General features: G+C 35.2%; 1 protein-coding gene across 1 annotated transcript in view; it reads left to right on the top strand.

The window, feature by feature from the left end:
- The window catches only part of LOC150092305 (rab GTPase-activating protein 1-like), a 323,417-nt gene that overhangs the window by 256,997 nt on the left and 44,157 nt on the right, over positions 1-22,263 (top strand). The window contains exon 20 of the mRNA XM_090414840.1: positions 9,341-9,424. Coding sequence (XP_090270966.1) covers positions 9,341-9,424 — 84 coding nt within the window. The remainder of the gene's footprint in view (positions 1-9,340; positions 9,425-22,263) is intronic.

Here is a 22,263-nt window from a genome sequence, read left to right as displayed (position 1 = left end):
AAAGCAAAATTTGATATCTCTAATTATAATATCAGTTTTAATGCCACTTTCTTTCATAATGTGATCCATATAGATGACAAATAATAGTGGAGATGGTGTGCATCCATGTCCTACCCCTGATTTTACTTCAAGTCATCTTCCTGTATTTCCTTCAGTTCTAACTGCTGACATACAACTTAAATATAGACTATGTATGACTCAGTATAATGTTTGTTTATACCATAAAGTTGTAGCATTTTGAAATGTGCTTTTCTCTGGGCATCTTATTTGTTTCATGCTTTTCCAGCTCTACAAATTTAAGCACAGATCTTCCCATGATTTCTCAACTATTTGTCAGAAAGTGAAAATCTGATCTTGACAACATCTGTTTGTCCTGAACATCAGCTTGTTCTCCAAGTTTCTATTCCACAATTTTTCTTAGTCTCTTTTTAAGAATGCTTGCATAAATCTTACCTTTAGCACTTAGTAGAAAAATTCCTCTGTAATTCTCATTCAGGAATTCAGTAATTCCCTTTTTTTTTTTTATAGATTGCATTCCTCTTGAAAATTTTCTGTTACTTTTCTGTCACTGCTTGTTTCATTTAACAGTCTTTAAAAATAATTTCTCCAGACATCTAGAATATTATTATTATTAAGAGAGACATCCAGGGAGTCAGAGACTCAGAGGGAGGCCACATACTACACACACCAGCTATCATACTTATTGTTGAATTCATTCACACTGCTTGCACTCGCAACATCCGAAGGCAATCCATTCCAATCATGCACCACCCTCTGAGAGAAAAATTTAGCCTTCATCCCCTTCTTAGTGGCCTTCATTCTCAGCTTCCAAGGATGCTCTCATGTCCTTTTCTCACCCTCCATAAAATATCCTCCCTATTCTTACCTTTAGTTTTCATGTCATCTTTATCATCTTTGATTCCTTGTTCAATATTCTTTCCTCTATTTGAAATCCTCTTCAATACCTCTAGAACATTTTGCTGCTGCCTTGATATTTCTTTTCTATATTCTTACCAAAGTCTTCCTATGACTCTTGTTCAGCTGCTTTTATACATGGCTTAGCTTTTAAATCTTTCTCTGTATTCTTTTATGGTGACCTCTGCTTTAACATCTCAATCATGGTGTTCTTATTTTTCTATCCCTGTCATAATCAATATGAAGAATATTTTCGGAAAATAAATACTTCTTTCTCAACTTTTCAAGTTGTAACACTCATTAACAGCTGCATGGATGAAATATATCCAAATTATGCACTTCATATATGTAATCTGTCATTTTTTTTTCCAGTATTCAAGTACTGGTACTGATACAAAAATACTGGTTTTTTGGTACTACTGGTAATTTAAAAAATAATCCAAATGTTATAATAACTTCAATGTACACTTCACATCCATATAATGATTGATGTTTATACACATCAAGGCCAGTTCAGTGATCAATATCTGCTATTAATGGTCAATTTCTGCATCACTGAGTAAGAAATAATCAAATTGCCTCTGCCTGCATCATATCTATTTTAGGTTACCATGTCATGATAAAATGATGCATATGTATCCTATTCTCTTCCTACTCAGATATTCTTTTATGACAAAATGAGGATAATCAACAAAACAGGCCATTGTAAATGACCAGCATTCCTTATTAGATTCCATGAGTAAGGTAAACATTCAGAAACTATTTATGGCATAAAACATGAAACCGAATTAACATTACATGAGTGATGATTAAACTGAAACTTCTCTTCACATTTGTACTCAACTAAAAATTTTCGCTAGTCACAGACAAGTAGACAAATGCAGTTTTCAGACCCTGTATATATATATATATATCATTGGTTTCTCAATATGGTGTGTGGGGGTGAGTTACTGGCTGCTTATTACCCTACTACATGATTAAAATTGCATTATCAACAATTTTCCTCTGAATTAGTCTATTACTTGTCAGCACTCCACTGTTGTCATATCTAACTTTTGGTCTTCCTCTGAATGTTCTTCATTTCAAATTGGCATCAACTGTTTTGCTAACCTTTTCCTCTACTATTCTGTTTAAATGGGATTAGCCCTACTCACACATTATTGAATACTAATAATGATAATATCTTCAATTTTAATATCATTCTGCCATTGATGCCATCTCTTCAGGCCCCTAATTTTTCTCAGGATTCTCATATCTCTTGTCTCTAATCTTTGATTATGTGCTTTATTTCTAACAAAGTTTTACGTTATGAAACTCTCAGATTCATAACGTAAAACTGATGTAAACACTGTCCAGTATACTGCTTTGTGTTTTGACTAATTTCTCTGTTATTTCATATAAATTTATTTTGTTGGCTCCCCAGCCATACAATACCAGCTTTGCTTATTCTGTCATCTATTTCCAAATTAAATTTGACATCACTAAAAATTGTGTCTAAATAACAAATGGTTTACTTGTTCTATAGTTTCTCCATTGAGAATGTAGCTGAAATTTCCTAAATTCCTGCCTGGTTTTGTAATGTTTTGTAATTTATAGTTTTATATTTTATTATATTGTTTATTATGTTACTTCTTTACTCTATGTATTTCCCCTCTTACTTTGTTATTTTCATGATTGCCTAAGCTTGAACAAAATGCCTATATGCTCTAATCTCTAACTCACGTATAATACTATGGTTTGACTTTAGTCCTTTTGTAATCTACTTAGCTCACTTCCCCCCCCCTCCCTTTCAGTACTGTAAAGTATTCTCTCACGCATGCTAGTATCGTAGACTGAGGAAAAGCCTCTGCCTGGGACCAAACCCTTAATCTACATTGCTATAATTCAAATGTATTAATCCTTAAAAATTTATTTTTGTTTATGACTGCGCCATTAAGGGTCGTGTAGAACAATTTTCTGTCTTTCCTTTACATACAAGAGAATAATTTAGCTAAGCACGTATAATAGCCCTTAAATCAATTTTATCTCAAGCAACTCTGAATTACTCGGTCGTAGCTGTTACTTCACTTAGGTCACACAGGTTCGATTTGTTTTTATGAGACAGTGCATTGGCTAACAAAGATCAGGCAAGCTATTAACAAAACCAAACATGTTTATTCTAACTAAGACGATTAATATACAAAGGAAATAGGACATATCACGTGCCTGATTCTCCACACAGTCATTAAAATAATTCACTAAAAGCATTAGACAAAGAAATTATTTACACTCAACTTATTAGACACATGGATGGATTTTAGCACACTTAACCTTACTCTCATTACAAATAATAAAAGGCAAAATTATACTATACACGTTCTAAGCATTATACAACACAAGCACTATTCAAGATTACAATATCTATTATACACATTCAAACTGACGTTCAGATTTCTGACCTCTTCAACGCATTATGCCATTAGTTAAACAGAATCAACATCTATCATCTGTACACATGATCATGTACAGTCCTGGATCCTGAAGGGTTTAGGGTGAATTCCCTGGTTTCTTTTCTTAATCTTGCACTATGGCTATGATCAGTCACTATCCGACGGTAGTCGTCTGGCGATTTCCTCCCTTGTAACAGTACTGCATTTCTTCGGTGATGTTAGGAACTAGTTCAGCTGTGACAAATCAGCATGCATGTGAATCGGTACATTCATCAAAAAATTTTACAGAAGGGTATCTTGTAATATGGCCTTTTCTACCAGCGAATTCCCATGATCTCCAGAACTACCGCTCGCAGGGCCCTACTCTTCCCCTCGAAAAGCTTGCCACAGGAACAAAAAAATAAGAGAGAGAGAGCACTTTTGTTCCTCAATATCCACCTTTTATATCATTTGCCATCCCTTGACCTTCCTTCCAAAACTTCCTGGATTTACTGGAGGTGCCCTTATCACCCACGCTTATGTTAGGTTTTGGCATCAAAACTTATATAATCTGGTGACCTTTGAGCCAGTTGTTGCCCTTCAGTTTACTAGCCTAATCCTGTCTGATCTTATTAGTTTCAGTTGCTTGTGGTTCTACATTCAGTTATTCTAACATTATATTGCAAAATTTATTACATTACAGTAGGTTATATACACTTTTAATTATAAGTATTTTGTGGCCTATGTAAAAATCGATATGGGTGAAAAATATTTCTATTTTTCTGTAAACTGTAAAATCTCTTGTGGTGAAAAATAGAAATATTTTTCACCACAAGAGATTTTACAGTTTCATAGTTTTGGTCTTTTTATTGCTAATTTCATTGTATTTTAATGCCAAATTTATTACTGCTGTTATGCAATTTAGTTAGAGAATCCTAGAAACTTGCACTGGATCTATCTCAAGTATTGATTTGTATTCCTACTTGCATTCTTCGTGAATATTTTCTACTGCTGTTCTGTCACTGCTTTTTTTTTTTTTTAAGTCTTTTAAAGTAATTAAAGTAACATCATCTGCATAAAGCAGAGAGCTAAGTTTGATAGTTTGAGAAATTTCTATGTAATTGTCACATTCAGCTTTATTCTCCTTTTTTATAGATTGGATTTATCAAATTCCAGATGACTGGAATTTGACCTTCTCACTAATTTCTCTGAAATACACAATGTACAGCACATAACTTTTATACCTATATATCGTTGTTTGAATATCATATACTCCAGCTGCTTTTTCAATATTTCTGGCTTTTGATAGCTCTCTCTAAAATATTGATAAGTACTTCTTTTGCATTCCTCTTGAATATTTTTTACTACTGTTCTGTCACTGCTTGTATTTTTTGTTCTTTTAAAGTAATTACTCTCAACATCTAATACATCCTTACCTTCAGTTTTCATGCCACCTTTATCATGTTTAAATTTATTTTATGCTACTCTTTTCCTCATTTCTAAGCTTTTTATGTAGCTTCCAGAACTTTCTGCCACCTTAATATGTATCTTCTATATTCTTAACAAGGTCTTCCCATGACTTTTGTTTAGCTACTTTTACACATAACTTAGCTCTCTTACATTTTTCTCCAAATTCTTTTAACACTGCCAACCTATATGTTAGGAACTTTCAGTATGCTATCTTTATTTAGCAACTCTTCTTCCACAGCAGATCTCCTTGCCGATCTCACTCACCTTTGGATGCAGACCATGGACAAGTTTGGAGAAATTCAATTAATTGTTCTTGATATTTCCAGGGCATTTGATGTCCGGCATCATAGCCTTCTTACCATGCTATCATCCTGTGGAATTCTTCCCCCTCCGCCTTTGCGAATTAATTGCTAGCTTCCTCTCTGTGAGTTATGGTAGATGGTTTCCTTTCATCAGATTTCTCAGTTAATGCTGGCGAATCCCATGGCTCAGTATACAGTCACTTACACCCTTTCTCCTATACATTAATAATCTTCTCTCCCTGACATCCAGTTCTCTTCATAGCTTTGCTTATGACAATACTCTCCACTCCTCTTTTTCATTGTCAAAATTTTATAATACTTAGGTAACTCGTACTTCAAGATCTTATTTAACCAATCTCCTTACCATTCACGAGTGGGGTGAATACAAACTGGAGAATTTTAATGCCATCAAAATACAGTCCTGTCTCATCTCTAGAAAGAAAAAAATACCATTCTGTTCTCTCCCTTTTAACAACATTCCTCTTGCCAACCAGGACCAGTTTTCCCTCCTTGATTTAACTCTCACACCTAATTTTTTCTAACATAAACACACAGGTCCATAGCTTCTTCAACTAAAGCAAGAGCACTCCTTAACAAATCTATGTTGCTTCGCACAGATAACATTACCCTCATCTGTCCAATGCTGTATCTAGTCCCTCGCTAATTTCTCCAAGACCTTGTCATCTACTGATGACACACAAACTGGCCTATAATTAGACACTTCCAGTCTGCTACCACCTTTATGCAAATGGCACTATCTTACCTTCCTTCCATTCCTTGGGTACCTTTCCCATAGCCAGACTTTCAATGAAAGCTAGGTCAAAGGAGCTGTCAGCTTTATCACATTCTCTCAAAACCCATGATGAAATACCATCTAGTCCCACATCTTTACTGACATCCAGAATACTCAGTATTTGGAATACACTCCTCTTAACTTCGAACCTGCCCTACCCCTTAGTATTAAAACCTTCTCCTCCAGGATGAAATATTCCAATAAAGTGCTCGTTGAACAACTTCGCTATGTCTTCTGCATCAGTCACTCTTTTCCCATTTCTATCCCACAACGTTATTCCACAATCATTTCTCCTCCTACCAGCCACATAGCTAAAAAATTCCCTAGGATTTTCTCTGGATCTTAGTGCCAATCTCTTTTCATATTCCAGTTTTGCCTTCCTCACCATACTAGTCTCTCTCCTTATATCTCTACCATAATCTCTTTTTCACCAGCAGTTCCTGTTTGATGTTGAAGAGTTTTATATATATATATATATATATATATATATATATATATGTATTCAAACAGTTACTGGAAGCAAACTTAACTGAAATTCTGGACACAAACCAAGCAGTTGTGCTAATAGCAGGAGACCTGAATGCTAAGTACTCAGCCTGGAACAGCATAACTACAAACTGAAACAGTTTGTAGTTATGCTGTTAAAACCCTCAACGACTTTGATACTACCAGGAACGTCTTAATTCTAGGAATTCTATATACTCCAACTGGACAAAACTAATGATCACTCTACACAAATCTGTTGGCCCATTTCCAATCACTGATGACTCAATTTTGAGCTTGGAAAAGCAGATAACTGCATTAACAGCTGCCACCATAGATAAGCCACACACAAACTCTGACTGATTTCCAGAAGAGGTTAAAAATCTCATCCATGAAGAAAACAGAGTACTTGATAAGTGCCCAAGAGCTCTGAATGAAATTCGATTTCTACTTAAGAACTATTGAGATCAGCAGCATTAGACAAAACTTCAGTACTGAAACACAAAGGACCAAAGCTCAATACACAGACCATAAATCCCTCCTGCCAATCCATGGTGAATGTTGTCTGGTTTACCATGATAAAGACAAATTTGAAGCTTTTGCTGAGAGAAATAGTGTAGTACATTGTACACTAAAATACAAGTACAAAAACTCCATGCAGCCAACATCTCCCACTAAGGTACACAAAGTCATCAAAACTTAAGAAGAGGACAGCACCAAGTCTAGATGGGATTTCTAATAAAATCATTAAACTCCTCCTGCATAAAGCTGTAATGCACATTGTTGCTATTATTAATGCAGCATTAAGGTACCACTATTTTCCAGCACAATGTTAAGTAGCTGATGTAACCTTAATCTCAAAACCAGGAAAAGCAGCAAAATTCCCTGAAAACTATCACCTAATATAGCCAGTTTAGTGTTTTGACTAATTTCTCTCTTATTCAATATAAATTTATTCACGTAACTCCTTACCATACTACCTTTATTCAGTTTCTTTCCATAATTTGCAATCTTCATTGAAAATTGTACCTAAAGAGATGAAATATTTTATTTGCTTTACAGGATCTCCTTTGAGAATGCACAATATGTTTTCTGTGTTACTGTCTACTTTCATGATTTTTTCTTTATTATTAAGTAGGTTATTAAGTAAAATTATAACTATGAGGTTAGAGAAGAGCATTGCCTTCATCCAGACATGCACTGGCGCTTTACTGGTAGAGGGTACTGTACTGATATTTTTGTCATAAGACAGATTATAAATGAATAAAAAATTGCCAAACAACAGGAAACACGTTTCACTTTTGTGGGTCTCAAAATATATTCCAGGTATTTATCTTCTATGTTCTTATCAAAGTCTTCCCATGGTTTTTGTTTTTGTCACATAACTTTCTTACTTTTTTTTTTTTTTTTACTTTGTATTCTGTCATGCTAGGAATGCTGAATATACTTTATTATTTTCCAGAACCTGTTGAACTTCTTGAATTCACCATGAAGTTTGGATTTTTCTATCCTTAAAAACATCTTTACCACACATCTCCCTGGCTGTATCAGTCAATTTTCTCTAGATTCCAAGTGATTCCAAGGTTTCCTTGTGAGTCCAAGTTTACAAATTTATTTACAGTTTACAAAATCTTCCTTTTATAGCTAGCATCAGTGGTTGGTTTAACACGTCGGGGTGATTGTAGCTCTCTCTCACCATGAACCTAACCATCTGTTGAAGCGAGCAGAATTACCACGGTACTATTGCTGCGTGTTGTCGGACACGCCATTTTTCGTGACTGTTCCTTCGATTGTAACTAATCCCGTATAGCAGGGGAGGGGGGGATATGTTGATTTTAATTATTGTTAAAAAACAATTAAAGAGAATGATATATTTGATTATTAGTTACTATACTTGATTTACTAAAAGATGTAATCAATAGTAGATATAAGGAAGAGAAAGAATAGGAATGAATAAAAATACTTTCAGTACTGTAAAATGGATTATGAATAATTTACATCTGTGATATTATATGTGTGCTTGTGTTATAAGTATCTGGGGGTGAAATGAAGAATCTGTGATCCTATAAACTCTAGACTTTCATATTTGCATTTATGATGGGCATAATTTAAAAAAAAAAAAAAACTTATCAATAAATGGAAAGGGATCGGGTTGTGAAATGTGTTTAAATAACTATATGGAAGGGCTTACTTATCCTATGATCTTAAATAAGATAACTGAAAATTAGTTTTTAATTGGTCGGAAATTTGATATGACTAGTTTTTTCGCCACCTTAACTGATGGCTTCTTCTGGGTTAGATGAATATACATATAACAGCCTAAAACAAACGAGCTTAGATTACGAATCAATACATAACTGAAAAATATCAAATTCATAGGATCTATTACACAGTACAAATACGTGGAGTGTGGATGCTAGCACTTGGTCAGTCATTGTTAAGCAGGTGCATCCTATAATTGACATGAACGTGTTAAAGAAAAATCAAATATACTGGAGTTGCACCTGCCTGAGTTACCATTATTCCAAACAAGTACATCATGTGAGATTATTTATGCTTGCACTGACAACACCCAAGTTAAGAGAAAAGAAATCTGAATGTGAATGCAGAAAATGGATGTTTAATGGCATGTCGCATCATATTGCTTTGTATTAGTGTGATATATCGCATAAGATCTCTGTAATTGTTACTATTAACAGAGCTTAAAAAAATTTTTCAGTAATGGCTTTGAAAGCCTTTGCTGCTTCTTCAGTATTATTTAAGATGTCATCAACAGAATTGTCATTTATAATCTAAGCTCATCAGTTTGCTTTCTTTAATTTTTGCTTAGCATATTCTTGGGAAATTGTCCTTTAAATACCAGATTTACAGAAACCAGTTATTTATTTAGCATGGCTACATGTAGTTACATGTGATAGTTTAAATAAATAGCTCACAATAAATTTTTATATAATGTACATACATTCCAGGTAAAAAAATTAAAGAGCTATAAAAAAGAATATTTAATAAAGGAACAAGAAAAGCAGCAAGAAGATCCCATAGAACGACTTCAGGTATGCTACTGTTTGTTTTTAGTTTTATAGTGGTATGATTTCATGTAAGTAAATAAATTGTAAAATGCTGTACAATTCTAAATAAATGTTTTGTTCTGATAACTTTTCTAAAGTATTTTAATGATAATTGAAATTAAATTTCTTATTTGATAGTCTTCCTAATATAAGTCATCAATAATGTTTTGAAAACAGCTCTACAATGAAGGATAGTCTATCACATTATAGGATGTGATTAATTTATTAAGAAACTAGCACCTTCAGTGGGCATAACATATGAATATTCAGTTTACCTGTTGTAAACAACAGGTAACAAGCAATGAGATTTATAACACACTGTTTTGCCAAAATGTTATATTCCATCAGAGAGATATGTGTTCTTGATGCCATAATTTACTTGTGTGATGCAAATGCTGAATGAACAATTGGAATGCTTCAGATGAATAGACTTGCAGTATATCACTTGATCACATTAGGTATGATATCAGTTGCTTCTATCCTTCAAATGTTATTATTGCTGTTATTATTTACACAGGAATCTTCATTGAGTCCAAAGACTCATCATGGGAGGCTCACATTAGCCGTCATGATGTTTATCATATCTTTCATAATAACTGAAGCTTTTACTGACGAAGTCTTACAATCACTGCTGCCTACCCGTTTCACTTATTTATCATTCCACAAACAAAAACTAGTCTTTAAACTCTCTCTAATCACACTCTTGCACAACTTTCCAGTCATATATTGGAAATTTTCTTTAGCATATACTCTGGAAAGCCCATTTATTAACGTATATGTTTCTATAATAACCCCTGTTTTCTGCATGTTGGCTAAACTTTATAACTCACAAACCATCAGTTTATCCTTTTTTTGGGAACAATCCACAAGCTAGCCCTCATTTTAGTCACTTGAATCCACTCTTCCCTTTTACCACCCCAGGAAACTCAGGCAATCAAATCTGTGCATAGTCCTCATGTGGTCATTTAAAACATTATGAAGAAGATTAATAACTTCCTTTACTTTTCACTATGGTTCTTGACATCTAAGTGACCACATCATCATCATCAAATTCCTGCCATGTACCCTCAAGGGGGTGTACAGGATATGATAGTACTACATGAAAAAAATTACATCATTACTAACTTCCTATCTACAATTTTCCTCCAAAATCAGTCTGTTACTTGTCAAGACTCCAACATTATCAGATCTTATATTTCTATCGTCTAAGGCACTTTGTACCGTATCAATCCACCTATATCTTGGTCTTCCTCTGGGTCATTTTGCTGCCAACCTGCCAGAGAAAACTTGTTTTGCTAATCTTTCCTCGCCCATTCTGTTCAAGTGACCATACCATCTGAGATTAGCTCTGCTAACACATTCCTGGATGCTGACAATGTCAAGTTCTTCCTAATAGCCTAATAGTTTTTAATATGATATTGCCATTGTTCACGCCTCTTATCTTTCTCAGGACTCTCATATCTGTGGTCTCTAGTCTTGGTCAAGTGTTTTACTTCTGACCCAGCTCTCAGATCCATAAGTTAAAACTGGTTTGAACACTGTCTTGTATACAGCTAGTTTAGTGTTCCGACTAATTTCTTTCTTATTCTATATGAATTTATTCAATTGACTTCCCACCATACCAGCTTTGCTGATTCTGTTGTCTATTTCTATATTTAATTTACCATCTTCACTAAAAATTGTGCCTAAGTAGCTGAAATGTTTTACTTGTTCCACAGGTTCTCCATTCACAACACAGTTGACATTTTCAATGATTCTGCCTATTTTCATTGTCTTTGTCTTTTTATTGCTGATCTTCATACCATATCTATTACAACAGCTATTCAATTTAGTCAGAGAATCTTGCAGACTTGTAACGGATTTATTTAGAAGTATAACATCATCCGCATAAAGCAAAGAGCTGACATTAGCATCTCCAATTTTGATATCATGTTTAATATCACTTTCCTTCATAATGTGATCCATATAGATAATGAATAACAGAGGGGATAATGTACATCCTTGTCTCACACCAGATTTAACATTAAACCATCTTCCTGTACTTCCTTCAATTCTAACTGCTGACTTACAACTCAAATAAAGACTAAGTATTGCTTGATATAATGCCTCATTGACACCATATAACTGCAGCGTATTGAATAGCTTCTTTCTTGGCACCTTACCATATGCCTTTTCCAAATCGACAAAACTTAAATACAGATCTTTGTTATATTCCCATGCTTTCTCGACTATTTGTCGTAAAGTAAAGATCTGATCCTGACAGCCTCTGTTTGGCCTGAATCCAGCTTGTTCTTTACCAAGCTTTTCTTCCACAATTCTTCTCAGCCATTTCTCAAGTATACTTGCATAGATCTTGCCAGGAACGCTCAGTAGGGAAATACCTCTGTAATTCTCACATTCAGTTTTATTTCCCTTTTTATATACCTTTTGAGATATTTTGTTCACTTTTGCAATATGTTTTCTGACTTCAAATTCTCTACCACAAAATAGCTTCAGATGTATTGCAATCCTTGATTCTACCTTCTTGCTGAATTACTTTTGCTGGTTGCAGTATACTTCTTTTGTCATTAGCTGATTCTCTCATACTGTTCTGTTCTTTTTATCCTCCCTGAAAATATCTTCCTTTGTTTACTAAGTCTTATGAATAACTTTTTTTTTTCCAAATTTCAGGATAGAAAGATTTTTTCTATCCTGAGGATAGAAGAAATCCTAAGGAAATACAACCTTACAACCACTTACAGACCACATAGAAAATTGGGATCCCTTATCCGTTCCACCAAAGACCAACCACATTCCCTAGTAGACACATACCAGGTGTCTGCTAGGTCCCTTGCAGTTGCAAACTGTCCTGCTACAGCCAACATCAGAATTTCTGAACACAAGGACTACATCCGGTTCCACCAATACAGCCACTTAGGACTTGCAGACCATGTTTTGGACACCCGCCATATCCTATGCTGGAAGAGCGGCCTTCAAGCATATCCTATGCTTGAAGAAGGCCGCTCTATTACACCGCAGCAAATACAAATATGAAAAGCTGTTCCTCAAATCTGTCTCAGTCCTGAAAAACTTTTCAAACCTCAACAAATTTGGGTGCATGAGACTGCCCCAAATTGGGAAAGCATTAATCCTCAGATTTTCAGTCCATTGGCCAAGACTACCCAATTTAGCCCACTAGGGGCACCATTTAGAATCTAGGCCTGACTTGTTGCCTTTTCTTCAGCCTCATCAGTGTTAGTGCCTGCATGCACATATCATTGTTTTTTGTGAACCCTGATGATGGCAATGTAATGTTGCCGATATATAGGAAAGTATTAATTGAAGTTTTTATAATTAATATTTTAGTATACATTGTTATTTCTAAAAAAAAATAATAATATGAGCAATCAACATATAAGCCTATCTACCAGAATTCTTATGAATACTTATAATTTTTTTCCAGTTTCAGCCAACTAATGCAAAAAACTCCTTATCCTTTATTTCTGATACTTTTGGCATTAGCATACATGCATTACAATCTCATTCCTATGTAGCATTCAGAATTGAGACCTGAGAAACTGTATTCAGCATTCTATTACCTTTCTTTTCACATTCACCCAGTCATCTCAAAAAAGCTTTCACACATGCATAGTTCATCCTCTCTGATAGCTTTAGTTTCCCTGATTTTGCACATCCATTCTTTCACTGTTAAGGGTCAAAGCTATATAACTGAGAAGAGACCTCCACATAGCCTTTAAAGGAATGCGGAGGACCAACCAGGGCTTATGACCTAATGTCCAATCCTCACCTTCTCGTGGTGCACCCTGTTGGATATCTACCTGGATACTGAATGAACGAGGATTTGGCTGGCAATTTGGGATTTAGCCGACCAAATTGTAATTCTTATTGGCTTAAACCAAATTACAAAATGATGGTACAACATGACAAAATTTCATGCTAGCTGGGGCATCGCCCGGTTAAACAAGGCCCCCGTTGTTTTCACCAGGGAACCAGGGTGAACAGCGAAAAGTCAGCTACTGGAACAAATCTGAAAAAAACCCCAACTCAACATCACCAGAGTTAAAGATCGGTACTATCAACATAAGAAACCTGAAAGTTGGGTAGCACAATAAAAAATCAAGCTTGATGTTGAGAGTTTTGCAGGATGATTTAAATAAGCTGGTAAAATGGGCAAAAGGAAATGGATGTCAGTTCAATGTGGAAAAGTGTAAACTTATGCATTTTGGGATTAAAAGATTACCAGCTGTGTACTACATTGATGGAACAGTACCCCAAGAGATTGATGAGGCTAGGGACTTAGGGGTGTTGGTAGATAGGGAGATGAAGGTCAGGGGACATATTGCTAAGGTGTCCAAAATTGCACATAGGATTACTTGGTTATTGAGGAACACACTAACATCCAGAGATAAAGAGGTTATTATTCTCCTTTATAAAGCGTTGATACTTCTACATTTGGATTACTGTGCTCAGGTCTGGTCACCTGGATTCCTTGGAGATGAGAGGTTGTGGAAAGGGTTCAGAGGAGAGTGACTAAGTTGGTGAGTGATGTAAAAAATGCACCCTAGTTTGATAGATTGAGAGCTTATGGATTGCAGAGGTTGGTTGATAGGCAGAGAAGAGAGGATATGATAGAAACATTAAAATTACTAAAAGGTTTTATAAGATTGATGCAGAGGAAATGTTTCAGCTGTGTGATAGTGATAGAAGAACAAGAGGTCATCCCTGGAAATTAAGGAAAAGTGTGGTTAATGGGGTTTTTTTGCCTGGAGGATGATGAATGAGTGGAATGCATTGCCTGACTCATTTGTGAGTTCTTCATCTGTAAATGAATTCAAGAACAGATATGATAGATATTGTTTTGATAGTTTGGGTCTTCTGCAATAAGTCTACTGACTCCATGGAGATACCCATAATAATAATATTTCATAACTCCTCTCACTCTTATTTTCAGGATATTCTTTCCACATAATCATCTTCTTGTGAATATCAATAAGGTTGCACATCCATTTCACTCCCAACCAGTTTATTCTTCAAACACTTGGGATACATTCAGATACAACCTCATTGAAGCACTTTTTCAAGTATTCTCATGCATTGCTGACATTTTTCCCCATTCAGTAAATACTATGGGACCAACAATAGTATTCTAAGTTGATCATAATTTCCAGCTTAGTAGTTCTTAATAATTAGATACTTCCTAAGAAAGCACTGCATGATCACTGTCACCAACTGGTGGTAAAATAGTCATGTTCTTAACTATTTGCCCTTCTGACGCTATGAACAAATCTAACACTCTTTTGACCTCGATTGCTTTTTCCATATGCTGCTTGAGAAAGTTGTCTTGCAACAATTCAGTAAATTCCTCTTCATTCTTATCATGAGATTTCCCTTCTACTCAATCAATGTTCATCATCATCAAATTCCTGACATTTACCCTCAAGGGGTGTACAGGATATGATAGTACTACATGAAAAATTTACATCATTACTAACTTCCTACTTAGAATTTTTTGCCAAATCAATCTGATACCTGTCAAAGCTACATTGTCAGATCTTATATTTCTATCTTCTAAGGCACTTTTTACTATATCAATCCACCTATATCTTGGTCTTCCTCTGGGTCTTTTTCATGCCAACCTTGGCAGAGAACACTTGTTTTGCTAATCTTTCCTCTCCCATTCTGTTTAAGTGTTCATACCATCTGAGATTAGCTCTGTTAACACATTCCTGGATGCTAACAATGTCAAGTTCTTTCCTAATATCATGATATTGCCATTGATGCCATCTGTTCACACCACTAATCTTTGTCAGGACTCGTATCTGATGTCTCTAGTCTTTGGTCAAGTCTTTTACTTCTGACCCAGCTCTCAGATCCAGAAGTTAAAACTGGTTTGAACACTGTCTTGTATACAGCTAATTTAGTGTTTTGACTAATTTCTCTCTTATTCCATATAAATTTATTCAGTTGACTTCTTAACATACCAGCTTTGTTGATTCTGTTGTCTATTTCCATATTTAATTTACCATCTTCACCAAAAATTGTGCCTAAGTAGCTGAAATGTTTTACTTGTTTTATAGTTTCTCCATTCACAATGCTTCTGCCTATTTTCATTATTTTTGTCTTGTTATTGCTGACCTTCATACAATATCTATCACAACAGTTATTCAATTTAATCAGGGAATCTTGCAGGCTTGTAGTGGATTTATTTACAAGTATAACATCATCCGCATAAAACAAGGAGCTGACATTAACATCTCCAATTTTGATATCAGGTTTAATAGCACTTTTCTTCATAATGTAATCCATATAGATAATGAATAACAGAGATGATAATGTACATCCTTGTCTGACACCAGATTTAACATTAAACCATCTCCCTGTACTTGCTTCAATTCTAACTGCTGACTTACAACTCAAATAAAGACTTAGTATTGCTTGATATAATGATCCACTGACACCATACAAACGTAGTATTTTGAATAGCTTCTCTCTTGCCACCTTGTCATATGCCTTTTCCAAATCGACAAAACTTAAATACAGATCTTTGTTATATTCCCATGACTTTTCAACTATTTGTCATAAAGTGAAAATCTGATCCTGACAGCCTCTATTTGGCCTGAATCCAGCTTGTTCCTCACCAAGCTTCTCTTCCTCAATCCTTCTCAACTGTTTCTCAAGTATACTGGCATAAATCTTACCGGGAACACTAAGTAGCAAAATACCTCTGTAATTCTCACAATAAGTTTTATTTCCCTTTTTATATATTAGTACTATGAGAGCTCTACTCCAATCATCAGGAATTTGTCCCTCTGTCCAGACCTTCTGAACTATGCAGTGCAGCCACTGCAAGACTTTTATACCACCATACTTCAGCATTTCTGGTTGAATATCATCTACTCCTGCTGCCTTTCCACATTTCAAGCCTTTGATGGCTTTTTCTACTTCAAGTATGGATATGTATTCATCCGCATAAAACAAGGAGCTGACATTAACATCTCCAATAAGTTTTATGAACTATGCAGGGAACACTAAGTAGCAAAATACCTCTGTAATTCTCACAATAAGTTTTATTTCCCTTTTTATATATTAGTACTATGAGAGCTCTACTCCAATCATCAGGAATTTGTCCCTCTGTCCAGACCTTCTGAACTATGCAGTGCAGCCACTGCAAGACTTTTATACCACCATACTTCAGCATTTCTGGTTGAATATCATCTACTCCTGCTGCCTTTCCACATTTCAAGCCTTTGATGGCTTTTTCTACTTCAAGTATGGATATGTATTCCTGACTATATGCCTGTTGAGTGTTTTTTACCACTGTGCTATCACTGCTTGTTTCATTTAGCAATTTTTCAAAGTAATTATTCAACACTTCAAGGATATCTTTTTCTCACGTTTTCGATTCATCTTTATCATCTCTAACCCCTTTTGCAGCACTCTTTTCTCCATTTCTAAGCTTCTTCAACAACCTCCAGAATATCTTACCACCTTCTTGATATTTATTTTCTATGTTCTTGCAAAGTCCTCCCATGACTTTTGTTTTAGCTAGTTTTACACACTGTTTAGCTTTCTTACATTTGTCTCTATTCTCTAAGAGCACAAGCTAACTTATTTGCCAGGAACTTTTGATATGCTTTCTTCTTTTCCTTCACTGCCTCTTTAACTTCCTGTGTCCACAATGAAGTTCTAATTTTTCTATCCTTGCAGACAACCTAACCACATGCCTCTCTGGCTGAATCAGTTAGGGTTTTCTTCAAGGTTTGCCACAAAATATCTAAAGTTTGGTTCCTGTTCTCAAACTCTTTCATTTTTTCTTCAATAATCTTTGTGTATTTTAGTCTACAGTTCACACCTGAGAGCTGCTCAACTTTAATTCGCTTTAAAACTTTCTTACATGTTATTCTTTTCAATATTAAATTTTATCCTGCTCAAGACTAAATAGTGATCACTTCCAATTTCAAATCCTCTGTACACTCTGGTGTCCTGCAACAGAGAGAAAACATCATATAAACAATAACATAGTCGATGAGACTTTTCTTATTCCTTGCCTCTTCTCTCCATGTGAATTTGTGCATATTTTTATGCTGGAACATGTTGTTAGTAATAACCAGTCCATGTCCTGAGCAGAAATTCAACAAGTATTTGTCATTATTATTGGCTTTGCTCTGGTCTCCAAATTTTCCCAGAATATATTTGTATGTCTGACAATTTCCTATTCTGCTATTTAGATGCCCAACAAGGACTGATTTTTCATTGTGTCAGTTGCTTTCTCTATAGCCTCAAAAAATTCTTCCACTTCTTCCTTAGGAGAACTTTCTGTGGGACCATAGGCACAAATAAGTCTCATTGTCCAGTTGCCCACATCACTCTACTTGTAATTGGTTGCCATTCAAGAAGATTAGCCTCGTGTTTAGTGTTGAATACTATGGCTACTCCTTCTTTTCCTTGATTGTCATTGACCGAATATAACATTTATATTTATTGCTCAGAAAGATCTCACCAGTTTTTGTCTTTTTTGCTTCAGTCACCCCTGTTATGTCGATCTGGTACTTATCTAATTCCTCAGCTAGCTTTATTTCTTTGCCATTCGGGCTTCTTGTGTTGATAGTACCGATCTTCAGTTGTGGTGATATTGAGTTAGGGTGTGTTTTAGGATTAGTTCCAGTAGCTGACTTTTTGCTGTTCGCTCTGGTTTCCTGACGAAAACAACAGGGGCCTTGTTTAACCGGGTGACACCCCAGCCAGCATGAAATTCTATCATGTTGTACCATCATTTAATAATGTGATTTAAGCCTATAAGAATACAATTTGGTCAGCTAAATCTCAAATTACCAGCCCATTCTCGTTCGTTCAGTATCCAGGTAGATACCTAACAGGGTGCACCGCGAGAAGGTGAGGATTGATTATTAGGTCAGAAGCCCTGATCGGTTCTCCACATTCCTTTAAAGTCTATGTGGAGGTCTTTTCTCAGTTATACAGCTTTGACCCTTAAGTACCCCTCCCAATCAATGTTTGAATAATTAAAGTCACCCATAATGATCCCTCATTTAGTAACCATAAGGCTAAATTGGCGATGCATTTCCTTGTCTCCTGCAACTGAGCAGCCAGTTCAGTAGCAACTCTCCACCATATATTTCATTTTGTTAGCCTCCACTTCACACCAGATAGCCTCAAACTCACCTGGGACATTGTTACCATCATTGTTTTCTTGTGTTTCTACCCTAACTGGACTTAAGTGATCTGATATCATTAGTAGCTCCCACCCTCCTCTCCTATCTCTTCTGTTATTCCTAAAAATAGTATACTCATTACACTCGATCCCAGTTACCATATCTCATTCTGATAACCAGGTTTTATTAATGCCAACAATCTTAGGCCACATTGTATTCAATAAAGCAATGAACTCAGCCTTTTTTATGATGCTCCTGGCATTTATGTATAGACATAACAAATTACCATCTAGCCTATTCTTATAATTAGATATACAGTCTATTTGTTGTATAATGAAACCTGTGGAGCATTTATGATTAAACACACACATGTAACAACAGTAGTAAGATTTTTAATAAGTAAATATTTCGTCCTAAGTATCGTAGGACATCTTCAGTACAGTTAATTCAAACAATACTAGGAATTGCATACAGTTAGGGCACATGCTTACAGTGGAATCCCTCTATGCGTGTAGTAGCATGTTGTAGAATTACATTAAAATATATCTGGGTTTTAAAAAAAAATGACATTAAAATGAGATAACATATATAAACATTTGGCAACTCCGAGCAAAAGTGGACCAGCTCTCATCACTCCTTGTCTCAGTATCTCCCATAATGCAAAGTACATCTCCTTGCAGACATGTATACTGCTATGCATTAAGGGGAGGTCCTATGCATTAAGGAGAGATGTGTTTTGCATTATGGGAGATACTGAGACAGGGAGTGATGAGAGCTTGGTTCACCTTTGCTCAAAGTTGCTTGGTGTTGCACTACCTTACCTCAGTCCTGAAGATATTTTCAGGCGTAAACTTTGTTTGCTTACACTTGGATAAAAGGATTAAACTAAATTTATTATAGTCTAACCAAGTGAAAAATAAACTTCTGATATATAAATATTATTTTACACAATTTAGGATGACAATTTCCCAGCCTTTAGGGATAGTAAGAATGTCATTAAAAGCTGGGAAATTGTCATTCTAAATTGTGTAAAATAATATTTATATAAAAAAAAAAAAAATCAGCTAACGCCTTTTTTATTCCCGTATACGGGAGTAGGCGAGGCCATTTAGCCCTATCTAACTTTTGGAGACTGAGTGGGCAGTTCAATCTCCACTGGTACCCAATCAGAGACAGATGGCCCAAGGCTATCACTAATTAAGCGGTACGCAGTGAAGAGAGACGGCTCAAATGTGCCGCCATCTCGTGGTCCCCAACCTTAACACAATATATTTAATGTCTGAAATAATGTGGGTTCTACGGTCGATTTTCTTGAGTTTACAGGACAAAAAACCCGAGTTTCCGGGAGGAAAAACCTGCTTGCCCGTGCCAGACGGGAACCGGTCGAAAAAAGGCTTAGAAAAATTTCCTCTAGTCGCCGACTAGACTCGAAACCAAGTCTTCCTTCGTGCGGCCAAGCGCGCCGGTGTGCAAACACCACATCCGCTGAGCTACACAAGCTCTAAATGTGTTATCTTATTTTAATGTAATTTTTTTAAAAAGAAAAAAAAAACAGATATATTTTAATGGAATTCTACAACACACTACTGCACACATAGAGGGATTCCATTGTAAGCATGTGCCCTAACTGTACTGAAGATGTCCTATGATACTTAGGATGAAATATTTACTTATTAAAAATCTTACTACTGTGGTTACATGTATATGTTTAGTCATACAGTATTTGGCTTTGTTGACATACTCAAAAGGTCCAAACCCAAAGCGTATATTTCCACCCCTTCTCCATCTGGCGACCATGTTTTCAAACCATTCATATCTTTATCACATTTGCATAACATGCTTGCAGAATAATCAGACATACCAATCATATTAACATACTATGTTGACATGATTGGTATTACCAAGAGTAGAAGGCTAAAACAGATGGATTCTGCTAAATAAGAACTATAAGGGGTAATATTGTGATTAGAAAAAAAAAAAAAGTGTAGCATTCAACACTAAACTTAGTGATAAGCGATGTCAGATAAAGTGTCATATGCAAACATCAAAATGCAAAATTGGACAATGAGACTTATTTGCACTTGTAGTCCTGCCGAAGCTTCTACAGAAGCATAGGAATTCTTGGAGGAATTCAGAGTGAAAAAAAAAAAAGGTGGGGGGGAAATTGAGTGTCCTTGTTGGAGACACATAGACATGTTTTGGGAAAATTTGGAGAAAAGCACAAAACTAACAATGATGGATAATTAAAGTCACCCATCATGATCACTCATTTAGTATCTGATGAATATCTGTTCAGGACATGGACAAAAATAATCATTGTTACTACCACATTCCAGTGTAAAAATGTTCACAAACTCATGTGTAGAAAATACACAAGAAATAAGAAGAGTCTTATTAACTGTGTTAACAGCATACAAAGGATTTGAAACAAGAAGTGATCTTGAGCCAAATAAAAATTAATATTGTGAAAAATGAAAGATTTTGGAAACAAGAACCAAATCTTTGGTAATCAATGGCAAAATCTGAAGAAAACATTGATTGATTCAACCAAGGATGCATGTTTACAAATAAAAAGTGGCAAAATGTTGATGCCATTGGAAAAACTTAGAAATGAAAGATAAAATTCTGTAGAAAGAATCAGTTGAAAAAGGCCATATAAAAAATAAAAGATATTTTGGATTTCTGAAGTAATTACTTAGAAAGATTGTTGAATGAAAGCATCAAAAATAGTGATGGAATATTTCGAATGCTATCACGAGCATATACTGTTACTTGAGGCTGAAGAGACATTAGAAACCAGAAATGTGGAAAGGCATCTGGAGTAGGTGGTGATCAACATCACCTACTCTCAACCAACTGGCTGAGGGATCAAACTACATCTTTTTTTTTTCTTTTACACAATTTCCCTTCATCTGCATTACCTACAAAGTACAATCTACATTTTTTCAGATTTAATATTAACCTGATTTTCCTTTCTTTCTTTCTTGCTTTCTGATCTTTTGCTCATTCATTGTATCAACTTGCTATAGGTCTTTCCTGTTTGTTCACCAAAAAAGGTGTTTACATATATAAGAAGCACGAAATTTTATTGTTGTACATTGAACTTTCTCCCTCCCCATCCCCACCAAGTGTAGTCAGAAGAATAATACATACCCTGTAATTAGAAAGATGCTTGTTTAAGTTCCATTAAGGCCACTTAAACCATTTCTCGACCTTCTGAGACTCTATTAACCAGTCAGTCTCATATGGGGGTGCCCTGCCCCCTTACTGGAAAGAAACTTTGCTATTCCCTCCCACAGAACAAGCACTAGTCAGTAAACACACACAACTGGAAGGCACTTCTTTATACCTTTAAAGATCTTTCCATTAATTTTTAATAATCCTAACTCTTCATGAAGTCACCATAGTAATATTACTAGGTATTATTTAGTTTGGTTTTTCTATGTTTCTAATATACTTAGATATTTTGTAGTAATAAAGAGGAATTATTTAGTTTGGTTTTTCTATGTTTCTAATATACTTAGATATTTTAATAAAGAGGAATTATTTAGTTTGGTTTTTCTATGTTTCTAATATACTTATGTATTTTGTAGTAATAAAGAGGAACATTAATGTATGTCAGTATACTGAACTTATTTTAAATGTATATCTTTA

The sequence above is a fragment of the Typopeltis vanoorti genome, chromosome 26 (assembly GCF_054136105.1).
Source record: "Typopeltis vanoorti isolate ZY-2024b chromosome 26, IOZ_Tvanoo_1.0, whole genome shotgun sequence".
Lineage (NCBI taxonomy): Eukaryota > Metazoa > Arthropoda > Arachnida > Uropygi > Thelyphonidae > Typopeltis > Typopeltis vanoorti.
This window is presented reverse-complemented; position numbering and strand designations above follow the sequence as displayed.